This window comes from Hyaena hyaena, unplaced genomic scaffold (genome assembly GCF_003009895.1).
Source record: "Hyaena hyaena isolate Hyena2069 unplaced genomic scaffold, ASM300989v1 scaffold_238, whole genome shotgun sequence".
In the NCBI taxonomy this organism is placed as follows: Eukaryota; Metazoa; Chordata; class Mammalia; order Carnivora; family Hyaenidae; genus Hyaena; species Hyaena hyaena.
In genome coordinates, this window is record NW_024080870.1 from 656,487 (window position 1) to 674,676 (window position 18,190).

General features: G+C 57.5%; 1 protein-coding gene across 3 annotated transcripts in view; it reads right to left on the minus strand.

Moving 5' to 3' along the window:
* Nucleotides 1-1,965: 1,965 nt before the first annotated feature.
* The window catches only part of USP7 (ubiquitin specific peptidase 7), a 61,337-nt gene continuing 45,112 nt past the window's right edge, over nucleotides 1,966-18,190 (minus strand). For all 3 annotated transcript variants that reach the window (XM_039244340.1, XM_039244339.1, XM_039244341.1), the window contains exons 11-31: nucleotides 16,189-16,271; nucleotides 13,884-13,993; nucleotides 12,795-12,951; nucleotides 11,670-11,814; nucleotides 11,347-11,477; nucleotides 10,547-10,681; nucleotides 10,037-10,138; nucleotides 9,782-9,887; nucleotides 8,974-9,066; nucleotides 8,809-8,876; nucleotides 8,421-8,521; nucleotides 7,608-7,761; nucleotides 6,807-6,874; nucleotides 6,249-6,357; nucleotides 6,082-6,159; nucleotides 5,269-5,369; nucleotides 4,144-4,243; nucleotides 3,612-3,731; nucleotides 3,434-3,505; nucleotides 3,196-3,286; nucleotides 1,966-2,899 (exon numbers count right to left, since the gene is read on the minus strand). In XM_039244340.1, the coding sequence (XP_039100271.1) occupies nucleotides 2,793-2,899; nucleotides 3,196-3,286; nucleotides 3,434-3,505; nucleotides 3,612-3,731; nucleotides 4,144-4,243; nucleotides 5,269-5,369; nucleotides 6,082-6,159; nucleotides 6,249-6,357; nucleotides 6,807-6,874; nucleotides 7,608-7,761; nucleotides 8,421-8,521; nucleotides 8,809-8,876; nucleotides 8,974-9,066; nucleotides 9,782-9,887; nucleotides 10,037-10,138; nucleotides 10,547-10,681; nucleotides 11,347-11,477; nucleotides 11,670-11,814; nucleotides 12,795-12,951; nucleotides 13,884-13,993; nucleotides 16,189-16,271 (2,231 nt within the window). In that variant the 3' untranslated portion in view covers nucleotides 1,966-2,792. The remainder of the gene's footprint in view (nucleotides 2,900-3,195; nucleotides 3,287-3,433; nucleotides 3,506-3,611; nucleotides 3,732-4,143; nucleotides 4,244-5,268; nucleotides 5,370-6,081; nucleotides 6,160-6,248; nucleotides 6,358-6,806; nucleotides 6,875-7,607; nucleotides 7,762-8,420; nucleotides 8,522-8,808; nucleotides 8,877-8,973; nucleotides 9,067-9,781; nucleotides 9,888-10,036; nucleotides 10,139-10,546; nucleotides 10,682-11,346; nucleotides 11,478-11,669; nucleotides 11,815-12,794; nucleotides 12,952-13,883; nucleotides 13,994-16,188; nucleotides 16,272-18,190) is intronic.

An 18,190-nucleotide genomic window follows, 5' to 3' on the forward strand; every position in this document is an offset into this window, starting at 1 on the left:
AGCAAAATGACAAATCCATTACGAACCCACTTCCTCAGCCACTGCGGCGCATCTCGGGTGCCCAGCAGCCACGTGTGGCTGCAGCACTGCTCTGGGCCGCGCAGACAGAACCTTCCACCGTGGCAGGAGGCGCTCCTGGACAGGACTGGGCCAGGACAGAAACGTCAAGGCGGAGGGAAAGGCTGAGCCCCACACGCAAGTCCGTGGGGCCCGTGGTCCCGATGTGCCGACGTCTGAAGTGCGTGTCCGCGGTTTCCGTGTGTTTTCAGGAACGGCCTGGCCCCGGGGCCGTGCTCACACAGCTTCTCCCCCCGCGGCTCCTTTCCCCTGAACCTCAGGGACCGGCGGCTTGTGCCTGGGGCGCGGCTGCATCCATCTGCTCAAGTGTGACGCATGGCTGCCTCCAGGCTCCAGCAGCGACACCGCGGGGCCCCAGAGCCGCGTCCCCAACTGACTCACGCGTCCCCTTGGCAAGCCCAGAGCCAACCACGACCGCGCGCCTCCCGACAAGCAGAGACACGCAGGGAAGGCCCAGACAAGAACCCACCACGTGGCCCTGGAGCTCGGGTCGGGGCCACCCACCCCAGGGACCCCGCTGCAGGGCGCCTCACCGCAGCCCTTTGTCGCGCACCCAAGATGCACCTCCCAGCGCTGTGCACACAGACGCCGCTTTTTACTGCTAGGGCGACACGCAGCACACGCGGCAGGAGACACCCACCGCCTCCTGCTGGAGGACGGCGACGGGTCCCCAGCGGGAAGGTGAGGCCTGCCCACCAGGAACGGCAGTTCAGAAAACGGCACGCCCCGTACGCTGGTGCGCTCCGATTTCTCTCTGCACACGACTCCCGGGGACGGGTCACGTGGGATGGTCCTGCGCCTCAGTCACGTTACATTACAGCTCCCAAGGGACTCCTCCTTCTGGGGACTCACGGCGTCAGTAGACGGGGACGTCCTCGGGGCTTAGAGTGAGCGGTCTGAAAGGCTGGGTCCCACCCGTGCCCCACAACCAGTGTTCTGCGCGCAGTCGCCGGGCCCTACAGTGGGGAGGGAGGGGACAGGGAAAGGCGCGGCGGGTCCATGTCCTCAGTCTTCCCCACGGTCACTTTGTAACTTAAGGGACAACCCTGTTCAAGCTACCCGACTAGAGCCAACCCACGGCCACACCTAAAACAGACCAATCCTCAGGCTCACGGCACACACACAGTCAAAGTCCTCGCGGGCCTGCCCGGACCCTCTCTCTCAGGGCAGGAGGGGGCAAGTCCCGGGGTGGGGGGTGAACACACGCACGGGGCCGGGGAAGCCTGCACACAAAGCCATTCCGAGGCAGAGACCAGCCCAGGCAGTCCGGGAGCGCGAGCGTGCGCTGGATGGGACATGCCCGCAGGGCCACCCACAGGCTCCGCCGCATCACGGTCCTCAGACTCGGGCCCGGTTTCCTCCCGGGAAACCTTCCGCTGCCGGAGCTTAACCGTGACCAGGAAGAGGCGAAACCCAACCCCGGACAGCAGGACGGTGCGGGAGCAATCCCAGAGCAGCAGTCCCACGCAGACCCCCAGGGGGAGCCCAAGCCGCCCTCGACCTCCTCGCCACTCACCGACTTCGAGTTTTTATAGAAAATTTTATTCAACATACAACATTTTCCAGCAAAAAGGCAATATACAGGAAGAGTGGGTGTACACTGCTGCTACAGAAACAAACGAAAACCCTGGAAAAGGATGAAAAATAAGAGTGATTTGCTGATTCTATTTTACCGCACTCAAAACTAGACACGCAGCCGGCATTAGCTCAAAAAAAAAGAAAAAGAAAAAGAAAAAAAGAAAGAAAAGAAAGAAAAAAAAAAAAAAAGAGGAAACAAGGCTGGGACTGAAATAAAACTACACACAATGAATATCAACATCAGGGAGTCACTCAGATGCACCCAACCGAAAGTCACCTCCTCCCGTGGCGAATTATACATGTTCACTCATTAAATATACAATTTCATTTTTTTCTTTTTTTTTTTTTCTATACAAAGTCAACAGCGTACTGACCGCTAGTGAGCATGCCCTCTTTGTAAAAGGCTCTCTCCTTTCCTTGTTCCGTCGGTTCCGTTCCGAGGCGATCCTACGGAGAATGCTTCACCTGCTCGTACGGACCGGGGAGCCCGAGGGGTGGGCCTGCGGACAGGCGGCGCACGCCGCACCCGCACTGTGCTGAGCAGCGGGCCGCCCGCCGGGACTGAGCTCAGGCTCGGGGCGTCCAGGCTGTGCGGGCTGCAGGACGGTAGTGGCCGACGGACCCAGGCAGCGGGGGGTGGGGGTGGGGGGGGCCGAGGAAGGGGGACAGCACACGCAGTGAAGGAAAGAGCACTATTTATTAGGTTGTGAGTTTCTCGGTTTTGCCTTTACAGATGCACAAAAGGTCATGGAAAGTAGAACTGAAGGAAACGGCAGACGAGCCTGAACGTGAGACCAGCTGGAGGCTGCTGCCGCGACCCCGGGCCTCCGCCCGCCAGACACGGCCCTCGCCTCTGCTCCCCCGCTACGCTGGCGGTTGCCTTGCGCTGTGGTTACCATAAAATAACTCTCATTGGCATCCAAGCTTTATAAAAACACCTTCATTTTGCTCAAAAAGGGCAGTCAATAGATACAGAGAAGCCAAACGGAACAGCCTCAACAAAATAAAATTAACATCAGCAGCGAATCCTCTTGCTGAAGACTTCGGATGGTGCGCGTGTACCAAAGTTCTAGGCTGTTAAAAAGGGGCACACACCCACGCACGGCCCCTCGCCCCGCACGCACCGGGTGAGGAGGTCAGTTATGGATTTTAATGGCCTTTTCCAGGTAGGTGTAGCGACTCCTCTTTGGGGCTTTGTTGAAGTGGTCAAGCCCTAGCCAAGGCCGAGGGTGAGACATGTTACCTGGTGGAGAGAGAGACACGCGGCTGAGGCCGGACAGCAGGGAAGCCCTGGAACAGTGGGCCCCGTGACTGAGCCCAGGGCTGGGCTCCCGGGGAAGGGGGGCTCCGAGCCCCACAGGCCACCCCCCTCCACCATCCCAGCGTGCCGTCAGAGGTCACCGATGAGTCAGCCCCAGGTGCAGCTAAAGGAACCCCTGGGTCATGCTCCTGGCCTCCCTGCCCTGCAGAAGGAACTGGAACCCAGCACCGCCTACCATTCGGGCCAGGGGGCTAGGGGGTAGCGGGGGTGGCTCTTACCAGGTTGGGGCTCAAAGTCTTTCAAGTTCACTTCATACTCATCCTCGTTGATGTACTGGTGTCGGCCCATCATCACTATGGCAAATTTGAACTGAAAGACAGACAGGCCCGTCCCCTGTGAGCCCCGGGCGCCTGCAATCCTCACCACCGGCCGGGGGGGGGGGGGGGGGGGGGGGGGGGGGGGGCTGAGGGCTGAGACGGGGGTGCTGCCCACACGGGACATGCCCCGCCGCACTACCTTCTCGAACTCCTTCTCCTGGATGTCCAGCAGACTCTGAATCCGCTTCATGACTTCTCGGAAATGCTCGCCCTGCGGACGGCAGAGGACGCGTGTGCGCACACCCCCGCGGCAGGCCCCCACCCGCGGCGCGAAGCCCCAAGTGCTGTGGCCCTCGGCCCGCCCCCAGCGGCCTCACCTGGTGGATCCGCAGCAGAAACGGAATCCCAAACGTCCCGAACACCTCCTTGTGGAAGTGTGCCACCGTGACGAGCATCTCGCTTTCCTTGTCTATGTCCACCTGGTCCGGGGGGATTTCCTGGGGGGCGGGGGGTATGCTGAGCCCACAGCACGGTCCACACAGACACACACCGTGTGTGGGTCTCGCTGGAATGAGGGGAGCCCGGGGGCGCCTGGTGGCTCAGTCGGTTGAGCGTCCGACTTCGGCTCAGGTCATGATCTCATGTGAGTTCAAGCCCCGCGTGGGCTCTGTGCTGACAGCTCAGAGCCTAGAGCGCGTTTCAGATTCTGTGTCTCCCTCTCTCCCTCTCTCTCAGAAATAAGTAAAACATTAAAAAAAATTTTTTTTTAGAACAAGGGGAGCCCGGGACTGGAAGGGATCACGCGCTGGCGCTGGGAGGGAACTCTGGGTCTCCGGACACCGGAGCCCGAGCTGTCCCCTGGGCGGCGGGCAGCCTCTGAGCAGACCTGCGTCCGCGAGGGCCGGTTACCTCTATTCGAAACGTCCTACTCGTCGCTGGAGATAAGCATTCTAACAGCTCGTCTTCTTGGTGCACGCCGATAATCTTGTAGCTTACGATTTCTAGCAGCCTGCACAAAACAGGGGCGGGGGGGAGGGGCGTGAGCCACATCGCTCCGCGGCCAGCAGGGCCCATGGGCGGTTTTCCTGGAGAGAAACCCTTTACTATGAAGCTAGCGACATTTGCTCTGGCTTTCCTCGTTAGGCTCGAGGGGTACAAAGCAGGTGTCCCTGGGGAGCACAGGGGACAGGATGCTCGCCGGTGGCCCCAGGAGTGTGTGGTTCAAGAAGAGACCGACGCGGGTCCTCCGGGCGGAGGCTCGCGGCCGCGGGTGAGCACAGAGAGGGAGGGCTGGAGTCTCCCGGAACCGGGCACACCCTCCGGGGCAACGGCTCCACACGGGGCCGCACTTGTGCCCTTTTTCTCTCTTACTCTTCAGAGAATAAAGATCTCATTCATTCATGAATATCACACAGCAAACATTCCGTGAACCAAGTAGCCCCAAGGGCTGTTTTGTCCTGTGAGCGCCCGTCAGGCCCCGTGGTAGGAGCGGTCACCTCTGTTTATTTCAGAATAAACACTGCTGTCAATCGGGGGCTTCCGCCTTCGGCCGCAACACCGGCTAACCGGATCAGAAGCGCCCTCACTCCTCACACGCAGCCCAGAGCAGCTGCGGCTGACGTTCTACTTGCATCCTCTCCTTGCTGGGTGGCCTTTCTACCTGAATCTCACTTTTTACTGCAGCTCAGTACTAATCAGGAGACAGGGAAGGAAGAAAATGTGGCTCCGCTGTTAATCGTCTGATAGTGGCTCAGGTCACGATCTCACAGTTCATGAGTTCGAGTCCCACATCGGTTGAGCACGAGCCCCGTGTGAGCCCCACTTCTTTCTTTCTCTCTGCCCCTCGCTCACTTCCACTCTCTTTCTCCCAAAAGAAAAAAGGCAGGGGGCAGCTCCATTACAAAGGATCTGTGAACCGCCACAGGAGACGGGCTGCAGCCCTGAGCATGGGTGCCAGGGGCCGGTGGCCTGGTGACACGGCCGCAGGAGACCACGGCCCCCCACAGCCCGCCGGCGGCTTCAGGAAATACTTGCCTAAGTTTCCCCGACGCCTTCTCCCCGAGCTCGACAGCCTTTTTACATTCTTCCAGCAGGTCCCGGACGCACCCGTGCTTGTCGGGATACAGTGTTATTTCCTAGGAAAGGGCAGGATGAAACAAATGCTCTGAAGAAAACCTAAGCGTCAGCTACAACGTGACCAAAAGGCAGAAGACTGACTGTCGTCTCCACCTTCCACCACATCGCCGACGTGTGAATTCTGCCCACGTGCCCAAACCCGGGAGCGCCCCCTCCCGACCCCAAGAGGAGTTTAAGAAACGACGCTGATGCAGAAAGGCAGCCATTCACACGACAGCTCCCCAGGGAACCACGCACAGAAGGCTGCCCCCTGGCCTGCTGGACCCAGCACAGGGACATGACGGGACCCAGGGGTGGAGCTGCCACCTCAGCCTGCCACTCCCACCCGGAGGAGCGTGGATGGCATGGGGCTCGCGTGCGCCTTCGAAACCGGTGGAGCCAGAACGGCGAAACACTCGGGGTCCAAGCAGGGCCAGACTCTCTAGAACCACCACCTGCAAGCAGGCGGGACCTGCCCTCTGTGCGGGACCAGCCTCAGTAACGGCGGACTCCAGCGCCCACCCCACCTGAGGAGGCCCAGAGGCACACAGGGTTCCAGAAAACTCCGGCCAGGCACATGTGCCCGATGGGAGCCGCTCCAGCCGTGGTGGCAGGAGGGGACTGAGGGCCTCCAACGCCTTTCTTCTGTTGTTGGTCTTCAAGGGCTAGACGGGTGGAAACATTAAACAAACGCCAATAAAAGTACAGCTTCACACCATTAAAAAAACGTACCTCTTCCCTAAATTGGCTGTTCAACCATATACACTTGAAACTCCGTCTGTTTTCAAAGTCTGTGATCTTCATCTTCAGCTAGTTAGAAAAGACAGACTGTCAGATGCGCCTCCACCAAACCCAAGCCTTCTCTTCGTGACCCCCGTAACACGAATTCGAACTCATACCTGCTGATAGTACAGTTTCTTGGGCTGTCGAGGCTTGAAAAACTGGAGGAGATCTCGTAGCGTCCCTTCGTAATTATGTCTAAGAGGGTTCCCCGGGCCGTCCCTGTAACTGCACAAAACAGCACGTCAACAGATGCCTTGTCGACGCGCCTGAAACAAAGAGCCGTGAGCGCGCGGCCTCCCGCCTGCCTCTGGAAGCGGCGCTGCCCGCGGGCTTCCCTCAGTACGTCTCCCGAGCACCGCACGCCCCCTGCGCCCCGCCGTCCCGCCGGCAGGCGCTCTGCTATGGGGACGCGGAGCGCACAGGCCTGCCTGGGAAGGCCCCGGCCGGACGCGGCGTGCCGACGACGGATCTACGGCAAGTCTGGCTTTGGGTGAGGCCGCCCAGCAGCGGCATGGCCACATGTGCGTGTAGGCAGCACTCTCTCTCTCTCACTAGGAGATGGCATGTCAGGGGCCGTGGCCAGCTACTTGTGGGACTGACTTCCACGATGTTCACATGGATACGGGGGCCACGCGGCACAGACTGAAGAGCGAGTGCCCGTGGGTGCGGCTTACCCTTGAGACTTGAAAAACTGGAGCAGCATGGGGTCAGTGTTGAGCCTCTGCGCCACTGTCTTTGCAACCTGGGAGGAGGTGGGGGACCCCAGGAGAGAAAGGAAGTCTCATTTTGGGGAATGAACTGAGAGTTGTTTATAAACCTGACCACCGAAACCATTTACCTGACGTTCCTAAATATGAACTAACAGCCTGAACTTACACGGCCTCAAACTCTGCCCCAGCAGGCACCAACTGTCCTCCCCAGGGGCCCCGTGGCGGCAGACACTGGTGCAGGCAGCGGTCACAGGGCTTTCCACCTTTTTAGTTTGGAAGTTTATGTCTCTGAGTAAAGTCTACACCCAATACGGGGCTCATGCTCCCGACCCCGAGACCAAGAACCACTCCTCCTTCCAACGGAGCCAGCCAGGCGCCCCCAAGGTCTTTTACTTTTAACGGTGAGGTCTACGGGTTTATTTTCCAGTAAGTGCTGTAAGTGAAGCAAAGCTGCTGTTACAACTACCATCTCTGAAACAAATTATGCTGAGGTGGGTGCAGGGAGGGTGTGGGGGAGCAGGGTGGGTGGATGTAGGGGTGTAGGAGGTGTGGCTGTGGGGGGAGGGGAGCAGGGAGGGGTGAGCAGTAAGTTCAGAACAGCCGCGGCCCCGAGGCCAGGCCCCTCAATCAGGAGCTTCCTCCAACAGTGACAACGGGGCTGCCACCTCCCTCCGCAACCAAATCCATTAGCCTCAAGCACTGTTTGAACAAGAACTTGGGTCTTTCTGCTGTGGATACGAAGGGAAAAGAGCATTTATCAAATACCTGAAAATAATTCATTCGATTTGATAATGTAACCACAAATCCGGGATCGTTGGGGATTGTTTTATCACAGAAAATGACATCAACGCGATGGTAGAGGTCTCTGAAATACTCTTTTGCAGTGGGCAGTTCACTGTTATCATTTTCAGGGTCATCCCTAGTGGGAGGAAGAAACAGTGGGGAGACTGAATCAAAGTCCAGGCCAGGGCTACTGGGGGGGGGAGGCATCCACTCCCAAACTTCAGTGACACAAACAGGTGTGGACAGAAATCCCCACCTGCATTTTAAGGATGCCGCAGCCCGTACCGGCCACCGCGGTCCCGGCCAGGACAGCACAGAAGGGGTGCCCTGCGCCTGCTCGCCGCCCTTCAGTACAGAAATGACAGTGTCCTCCCATTTCCACACGGGGGGGGGGGGGGGGGGGGGGGGGGTGCGGGGGTGCGCGGGCGGGCACTCAGGCTCAGGGCCTCCTCTCTAACCAGAGCGGACAGGCCACCACTCTCATGCTCAGGCGCGCTGGGCACCCTCGGGCGCTAAGGGGAGGAAGAACTGCCGCGCGGCTCCGTAGAGACGCCTGCCACCCCGGGAGGAGTCACCCTGCTCAGCACGGTTTCTTCAGAAATAAGAGCACTCGGTGAATGAGGCAGAGGTTCGCTGCCCATCGTCCGCAACCCAAGAGAAGCTCAACTTCCATCAACGACCTCAGCTGCCTCAAACTAGACGTCATGTGGGCTCTAGACACTATTCTGTTCCCTGGTTCTAGGGCTTAGGGACACTTGTACCCGGTGACGATGACGCCCTTCATAGAGTACGTACTTCTGGAACACTATAATGTCACCGTCCATGAGTTCATCGAGGGCTTTGTCAAGAGACACATCATAGTCCTGAATTCTCTCTGTTAAATTCGGTTTAACTTCCTAGAGAAAAAGAGATGAACAGATTCAATTCAGCGTCTGCCTCGTGTTCGACGCGGCCAGGCACCGCGTGTCCTTCCCGCACACGCCCTCAGCCCCGCATTCTCTTTAAGCGAAAACGCGGGGGAAGTGCTCATGCCCACAAAGACGCCGCAATCACAGACCGTCAGTGAGGACATGCCCTCAGCTTCACGGCACCCGACGCGCCGGGGCTGCATGCTTCCTACTCCAGTTAGCCGCCCCCCAGCCGCCACGGATGCACCGGGTGCGGAGAAACAAGCCGTGCAAACCTCATAGAGGATAAGGCTAGTATCTTGGACAAATCCTGCTCTGTCACACATAACCGGGAGCAAGTCACCTGCGGGAGCAAGAAAAACACAGAATCCGCAGCTGTCACAGCGGCGTGCAGACGAAACCAGCTCTGCGGTCGGCACGCGGTCGGCGCGAGGACTTACGTATTTTACAAGATATCGGCGTGTAGATGTGCCCACAGTAATTCAAGCTCCGAGTCTTGGGGTCATACATCTTCAAAAATAGCATGACATCATCTACAAGGTTAATGCACGGCTTGTTAGGGTCTTCCTACTTGGGACAATGTTTTAAAAATATTGACGGTAAGCTGAGAAGTGAAAAGGACCAGTAATGCACCTAAAAGCAGCCATGTCACATGAGGACGATGACCCCCCCCCCCCCGCCCCAGGACACACTAATCTGAGGCAGTGCGGCTGGGACCCAGCGCGGTGAACTCATCAGGAGTCTCGCACTTCCACAACAGGGATAACTAGCTGGTTGAGCATTGTTGCCAAGGAAATACGCTAACAGAGCATCTCCGCCGGAGAGGGGAGGGCCTGCAGAAGCACCCCGCCGAGTGAGAGAGTGCAAACATGACCCACTCGCTGTGTCAACAGCCAAACTGCCCATCTACGCATTCTCTGCAGCCACTTTAGGGCGGCACAGGTCACATGGGCCGTGAAGCCTGCACTACTGAAGACCCAGCCCTTGGAGGGAAGAGCCTACGAGCTCGGTGCTGTCCCAGCCCCCGGCAGGCACGAGACAAAGGCAGGTCACAAGGACTCAACGCGGCCGCTGCCTTCTTGCCACCACCGGGCGGTCGGGACTACCCGGCTTCGCCCACAAACATGAACCCGGAAGGGGGCCAAGGGCCGTTTTGGGAACCAGTTTTCTTTGCAAGGCAAGAACGCCGGACCCCCTCTGTCCAGAAGGCAGGCCAGGGAGCCAGCTTTGCGCTCCAAAGGCACTTACGATCTTTGTCAAACTTGGGTAACGTGGCTCCACTGGCAGCCAGCTCGGGATCAACGGTTTCCAGGAATATCGTCCAGGGGTTTTCATTGTCACTGAGCTCAATCATCTATTTCCAAGAGAGATGCTATGGTTTGAGGCCACGGCAGCAGCCACGTGAGCGTGAAGGACAGGCCCGCCCCTCACGAAGCGGCTGGAGGCAGACAAGCCGTGCCGCCCGCACACCCCGTCAGGACAGGCAGCACCCACGACGCTTACCGTTTTGTTGCCGTCTGCCTCGTTGTCTAACATCGCCGGCCGCTTGGTTCCGTTGCTTCTTGCCTGCATGGGCCATAACCGGATTTGATCTTGTGGAAACCCCTGGGGAAGAAAAAGGAAACTAAATTAATTAAAACAAAATCAGTTCATATGTTAATTCCACGTGGGGGCACTCGCGTGGCTCAGTCAGTTAAGCATCCGACTCTTGGTTTTGGCTCAGGCCATGATCTCCCGGATCCTGAGTTTGAGTCCCGTGTGGGGCTCTGCACTGATTCCCCTGCCCCCTCCCCACCTTCTCATGAAGTGTGCTCCCTCTCTCTCAAATAAAAATGAATGTGATGATTCTAGGATTAGAGTTACAGCTTTCCCTGCTGACATGGACAAGACTCACCCTTCAGGGCTACTAGCATTCCAGGGCTCGGGTGGCCGGTCCGACCCCATGCAGCTCCCAGGCACGGCAGGAAAACGTGGGAGAGCGAAATACCCACCCCCAGGATGGCCGGCACTCACCATGGTCTGGGAGAGGTTCTGGACAAATTCAGCCAGTGAGGAGTTTTTCAGTACTTTGAACACAGTGTATTTCACTTTTTCTTCATCATACATATCGTTTCCTTGGTGGCCACAAAACTGGTCCTCTGCAACTATCTGAAAGCACAAGAAACCACACAACAGAGTTTCCAGGTGACACACAAATGCCATGAGACCACGCCAACCAAAATGGAGCTCAAGCAGTAAAATACTAAAAACAGCTAGTCTTTGGCTCCAAGGAGCCTTCCTCAGAAGACCCAAGGAGAAAAGGATCAAAACGACGACAGATGAATCGGGCGTTTATTCAGAACAGAGACCCACCCGTCCATCTCCACACAGCCACGAGCCCCAGCGGGAAAGCCACCTGGGCGGCGGTCTCCGGACACCCTCCCGCCAGGATGAGTGAGCCAGCGCCTTTCCCAGCATCAACTCTCTAAAAGGTTCACACCCGAACCACGAACCAACGCCACCCGGAAATTCACCTCTCAGTCCCACCCTCCTTTCGGTCCCCGTCGCCAGTCACACTTCTCTGCGGCCTGGAGGCTACCTCCCACCGCCCACCAGAGCTCGCACACCTGAGGCCCTTCTCTCTGACCCCTCTGTGCTGCTCACCCACCCCTGACCCAGCGACTGGGGGTGTGAGTACTTCTGACCCCGGCCCGCAGCCTGGGCTGGAGCACACACCCCACACGGTCAGGGAAGTGGAACACAGCACCCCCGGAGGCGGCCCCAGGCGGGGAGGCGAGGCCGAGCGCAGGGCCTGCCCGGGGCGGGGGGCTCACCTGCACTTGCATGTAGAGGTGCGCTTCCTGCCGCTCCTTCCGCTTCTGAGCCTCGATCCTTTTCTCCTCCTGGAGTCGTTCCACCAACTGCTGAGGGATATCGTGGTCGGTGACAGCTTGTAACACCTCGCCTGCACGACAAACGGCCCTCATTTAGGGTCTCCGTTCCCCTCCCGAGAATGTCCCAGTGCAGCGCTGCCGTCAACAGGGCAGATCCGGTTCAAGTGAGGTCACTTGGCACCGCGAGTCCGCACCCGGACCGCACGCCCGTCCAGCCTGCCCGTGGGGGTCGCGACGGGGGCCGCACCGGCGGCGCTACTCACTCAGCTTCGATTCCCTGATGTAAACCAACATGTAGGCGTTGGTGCAGTGCCGCACCGAGAGGTCATCGTCGTGGCCCCCGTAGTTGTGCTCGATGGCCTCCTCTTTCGTACACCTGGACACCACGTCGTCATCGAACTTACACCACTGGCAACAAGATGCGGCAGAGAGAGAGGTGAGAGGCTCAGAGCCTACGAGGCAGCATTTTCCTGCAAGTGGCCTGGGCCGAGGTGCCGGGCCAGGAGCTGCCTCGGGCCAGCCTCTCGGGAGTGGCCAGCACCCCGGCGTCCGGGGCCTGCAGCCTGGGGCAGCCGTGCATCTGTCCCTCGGCAATTCTGTTCACAGACTCACATGGCCCACTTCAAATCAGATTCAATATTCCGACAGGAAAACTCTACAGATTTGAGAAAATCGTGCAGAGGACACCTGACTGCTGGTAGAACTGGAATTTTACAGTGTGGTTATAAAATTAATGGGACACAGATGTCCTATCGTGTGACATGTTATCACAGCAAATGAGGGCCTGGAGTCAGCAGTGGTACACGGTGCTTCTCTTCCACTCTCCTCACTGCGGACTGAGGCGCTTTAAATCGCGTGAACTCTTGCAGAGGAAGGTTTTGCTATGATCGGTTGCTGTGTGGACCCCCCTCCAAGCCTCCTCTGCAGGAGTGTAGCAGGCCCCGCCTCCGCTGCTCTGCACTGGCCCTACGGTCCAGGACAGACCCCAAGGAGACCCTCACCCCCCCCGGGAAGACCGGGAGACAGGAGGGGGCATCGCACAGCACGGACAAGCAGGCATGCAGAACAACGTGCAGTCCACACGGGCCCCTGCCCGGGCCCGGCCATGAGGGTTTCTTAAGTGAAGAGCAAGTGCCTCCCACTAGATATGACAATAAAGGTCCCACGGGCAATACTGCGGCAGAAACGCACACGTCAAGTGCAAGCACTATCTCCTGTTCCCCGTGAAGGTATCAGCAACTCACGCAAGGGAACGCAGACAAATCAGGGCCCAGGGTGGGATCCTGCACTAGCCAGGCCACTGGGCGGCGACAGGGAAAGGCGGGGCGGAGTGCAGGGTCAGTGTCCTACCCCCCAGACATCCGACCCAGGCCCTGCCCAGCACTTACCTTGCCGTCCCCTTTGGGGTTTAGATAAACCACATAATGTCCCCCATGATTATCTCCACTGTGAACCAGGACTGCATGAAGAATGTAATTTGCAGGGTCCTTAGGATCTGTTTTTTGCAAAAATTCATCGAGTGGTAACTGTTCTGGGAATTCAAACCTATAAAAAAATTTTTTAAAGAAATCCAGGTTTCACTGACATGTAATGTATTTCATCGGGAGGCTTCACTGCTAGACGCTCTTAACGGACTGACTCATCTGGCTGTGGAGACGGAGGGATCAACCGGGCTCGGGAGGCCCTACGGACCCCATGTGTGGCCGCCCCTATCTGCTGGGACATTATTGACACAGCAGCACAAGACTCAGGCGGGGTGAGAAAATGCCCACAACGCCAAGAGGTGCGCAACAGGTTTCTGAACGGAGGAGGCCACCCAGGAGCCAGCGTCAGGACAAGTTCACACCAGGCGTCTCCTGGCTGGGTCACTGCCGGGTGTGAGGGTATGAGGTCTGGCTGGGCGGCTCGTAGGCCTCCTCAGTCACGGGCAACGATGAGCGGGCAGAGACCCAGCCGGTGGCAACTAATCAGATCGGGTCCCCTTTTGCGCGCTCTCCTGTGCTCAAACCAGTCAGGACACAAATTCTGTATTCTAAACCAGGTAAGGGTGATTATACTGTCATTCTTTTTTATCTGGCATTTTGAAGACACACATCCAGCTACATCCTCTTCTTGAAAATCCCAGCACATCACAGAAGTCGAGACCAACAGAGAGAGTACAAAACAGTACAGGAACATCAAGTCCCGCTCCTGAGGGAACAGCTCCCCCGGGGGGAACAGAAAGCACCTCCCCCGGGACGTCCATCCGCCACGGCACAGAAGGCCCGGGTTCCCGGAGAGGGAGCTACAGGAGGAACAGCCTCCGAAACTCTGAACTGATCCCTTTAAAATTATAGCTTCTCGGAAACTGAGGCACGAGGGAACTGCTAACTACATCGGAGATGGACGGACATTATAAAAAGACAAACACAGCACGGAGACTGACCCCCAAAGTCAGGCGATGATTCGATCTCAACTTTACACCCACTGTAGATTACCTATCATTGATCTTGATGTTTTGGTCCGTCTGAGGGTCATACATAAACCTCATCAGCTGTAGATGTAACACTGGCGGCAAAGTTAGGAACTTCACACCTTTCTCTGCTTCCTGAACATTGAAAAAGAAACGCAGTTTAGCTGGGCCTCCTTCGTCCTTGGAGCAAGGGCAGCAACAGCAGTCGGCGAGACATGGGGGGAGAGGAGAGGGTTCACGGGTATCCACCTGGGGTGCTTTTAAAATGCTGTTTAAGCAACAGACCCCAAAGTAGAGAACGGGTAGTTTTCGGGGGGCAGGGATTAGGGGATGGGACGGAATAGGTGAGGGGGACTGAGAGGTACCAACTTCCAGTTATAAAATAAATAGGTCACAGACTCAAAGTACAACGTAGGGATATAGTCAGGGACACTGAGAACGCCGTGTGGGGACAGATGGCCACCAGGCATGTTGTCGTGAACATTTCATGTCTGTACACAAATCTCACGTGACACACCTGAAGCTAATAAGATACTGCATATCAACCATACTGCAATTAAAAAGTAAAATAAAATAGGGCTGCCTGGGTGGCTCAGTCAGTTGAGTGTCTGACTTCAGCTCAGGTCATGATCTCACAGTTCATGGGTTCAAGCCCTGCATCAGGCTCTGTGCTGACAGCTCAGAGCCTGGAGCCTATTTCAGATTCTGTGTCTCCCTCTCTCTCCGACCCTCCCCTGCTCACACTGTCTCTCTCTCTCTCTCTCTCTCAAAAATAAAAAATAAAGACTTTTATTTTCTTTTTAACGAAACCTGAGCCGATGCTGCAGCAGCTGGTGTGCGAGGTTTACTTTGGGTCATGTTCCGGTAATAACTGAGGGCTTAACCATGCTGCCAGGTCACATGGTCATTAAACATGAAGGAAAACATGGGAAAGCACAGACATCATTGCACAGAGGCAGAAGGCTGGGACCACGACGCTGTAAGGTCCGGGGTTCTGCAGAGTCCCGGCCACCAGGACTAGATAGACCAGCCTCTGTCACCCTGGACTTCCAGGACCTTTGCGTCAGAGTGCGTCCTCAGTGCTTAGTTCAACCCACTTCTCAAGACTGTCCTCGGCACCAGCAACGCAGAGCTGTGCTGCAGGACACACCCGCCCCTGAACAAGGCCTCCCCCTCCCTCCAGGGCCTGACTCGGGTGTCCTCACGAAAATAAGACTGCGGCAAACTCAGCCACCACCAGGCCACCAGGGCCCTCGTCACAGCTCAACTTCCAATTCAGACCTTGCTTCTAGGCTGTGTCCACCCAGAGGGACTCGGTTGGGACAAGCCACAATGGTCTCTGATGTGGCATTAGCGCGCTTACAGGACAAAGTTTCTTTGGGAAGAAAAGGAAAACCTGGCAGCCTGTGCCACACACAGGAATGGCATGGTTTTCCTGCAACTTGAAAGAATCAAAGAACGTCCCTCGACCACAGGCCATTGAGACTGTGGTTCTGAAATCACCAGACCCCAAGACACCCACTGTGGACAAGGGCAATTCTTGTGAGCTGACCGAGCGCTCCCTGAGCACATCTAGTTGCGTGTTTGCAACGTGACTTTCTGATCCACAATGCGACATCCCTGAGTGGCCTGACTGCACAGGCGAAGGCCAGATCCGAGGGCCACTGCAGAGTGGGCCCATGGGCACCAGGGCACTTGCTGTAAACGAGCAAGCCTGGCAAACAGGATGGTCCGAGAAATCAGCAACCAGCGGAGCCGCTGTGTCCGGGTTAGGAGAGCAACACAGATCCCTGATGGCTGCATCCAAGGGAGCGCTGCTGGCCCCGCCCACCAGCCCGACCCATCACGCCCCAGGCCGTGCCTGTCCACCAGACTTCAGACTGACCGGTCCCTGGTCCCTAAGGAACTTCGGTCCCTGCGGGGCCTTGGGGGAGACCAGCAGGGACGGCATGTGCTCCCAGAACAAGGATGGAGATGCACTCCTCATCCTACAAGTCTTGATCCTTTCCAAAACGAGCTTCACCCCCCTCCCCCAAAGCAGAGTCTGAGCGACCAAGTCCACTGCGGCTGGGAGAAGCTGCAGAAAAGCTCCATGCGGATGGGGGGCAGGGGGGGCGGGGTGTATGGGATGGATGCGGTGAGGAAACAATGGGCGCCAGGATACCTGAGAGGCAGCCTGGCCCCTCTACCCCCTGCCACCCGCCGCCTCAGCCCCACCAGCCGTGCGATCGGAGCTCCCAAATGTAACGTCTGCACTCGGGATTCCATCCTCTGAGGGCTGCACACGAGCCGCTGATGTGAAGGTACAGTGACTTCCGCTCCCACATTACCTGCAAGCCGTGCTCCCCGGCATCGTATTTATTGTCGCCGTCTAGCTGCTCCACAGCCACGTAGTCCACAAATGATTCAAATACTTGAGGGAGACATAGAGAGAGAAGTCAGCCAATGACCTCGCTAAGGCCTTGGTGACGGTGCAGGCTCGCCAGGGAGGACGCCAGCGGTGGCTCCAGCCCCTGCCCCGGGCCAACCACCAAGCCCCCGCCGCTCCCCGAAAGCCTGGACCCCTAACAACACTAACATGGCTTCTTCAGGGGATTTCAAGCTATGACACGGAGTCAAAAATGTTTTAAAAGCTTCACCAAAATCAAGTACCATTAAAGTACAAACTCTGCCCCAAAGACTTAAAAAGCTACAAGACCATGTAGAAACAGCAGAATGTGGGGTCAATGTCAAAGGGTGCAAATTTCCAGCCGTCAGAGGGGAAGGACTAAGAATCTAATGCAGAACGCAGTGATGAGGACTCCTAACATCGTGCTAACTGAGGTTTGCCAAGAGTGCAGCACCTGAATGTTCCCCCCCCGCCGACACACACACAAACACACGCGCACACGCACACACACAGATGAAGGAGGGACGTGACAAAGACAGTCGCTGGGATAGAGCACTCCTTTCACGGTGTGGCCACAGCAATCACCATGTACACTTTGAGTACTCTACCTGGGGGCGGGGGGTGTAGAATTTGCCCAGAGAGACTCAGTGGACCAGAAATAAGAATCGAAAAACATCCACACAAATATGAGTAACTGGCTGCTGACAAAGGTGCCGAGCGACCCAGCGGGGGGTGGGGGAGGGGGGGGCGCCGGTCTGACGTCCCACCACCTGCGAACCACCACTGCGGGCACACTGGAGACACAGGGTCCACACGGAATGGATCAAAGACTATCTTATGGATTCAGGACAGATGTTCTTAGGACACAAAAAGCTAAGAACAATCCGGTGATTTCACTAAAATTCAGCAATTCCATTAAACACGTGGCAACTTCAGCAGAGTGAAGACAGGAGAGCCCCTCAGTGGGGAGCAGCTCAGAGACGGGGCAGGCCGGTGCCCAGAGCATTCAGAACCGCTCCTGCCTTGGCTCCCTCGGGACGGACAGGCACCGGCTACACTCTCCTGCACCAAGGACCCAAGACTGTCCGAAAGAAGGTTTCGGGCCCAGGAAACAGGCAGCGTACGACCATGATGGTGAAAAAGCCCTTCAACCAACCCCGCTCACTGTGAGTCAGGGCCCAGGGCGGCAGGCGTCCGCAGCCAGAGTGCCCAGGAGGGAAGCAGCTGCTCCGGAGCCTCCAGGAGTGACAGGCAGGCTGAGGGGAAGACTTACCCGGGGGCGGGGCAAGAACCGCCTGATGGATGGGATACAGTCCCCAGGGCGCACGGCAGCCTGGGAACGCCTGTGCTCACTCCAGCCGCGGCGCTGGAATGGCGCAGCCTCGCTTCTAGACCCAAGGAGCACTACCTACACACGGCTGTGCTCCCCCTGGACAGGGCACAAAAACAAGCCTCCCAAGAACCACCCGTGCTCAAGCAACTTCAACGCGCCCCGGAACACAGGTGAAGAAGGTCCACACCCAACAAGACAGAAATCAGAAGGGACACGTCCACCAGGATGTGTGTCCACCAGGATGTGCGAGGACGCTGGGAAACAGCCCCAAGGAAGCACAAAGTAAACCAACAAGGGACAGATCTGGAGCTAGCAGGGGTCAGAACTGGTAACAAGGACCCCAAGTTACTATGACTCCATCCCGAATGCTCAGAAGAAAGCCAAATTGCCAGCCGGAAAGGTGACCATGTCGCTGGCCTCCAGGGAAGTACCCACAGACACCGAGCTGGCCCCGCTCTCCCCGCAGCACGCCCAAACTGCTGGCGGGGGTCCCGCCGTGGACGCGGGGCAATGGCCACAGTCACACACGGCTGGGGGGCTGACAGCAACAGCCTGCTCGGGGAACCTCGCCAGCCTCCTCCACTGAACGTACGCCTACCCTGGAGCCTTT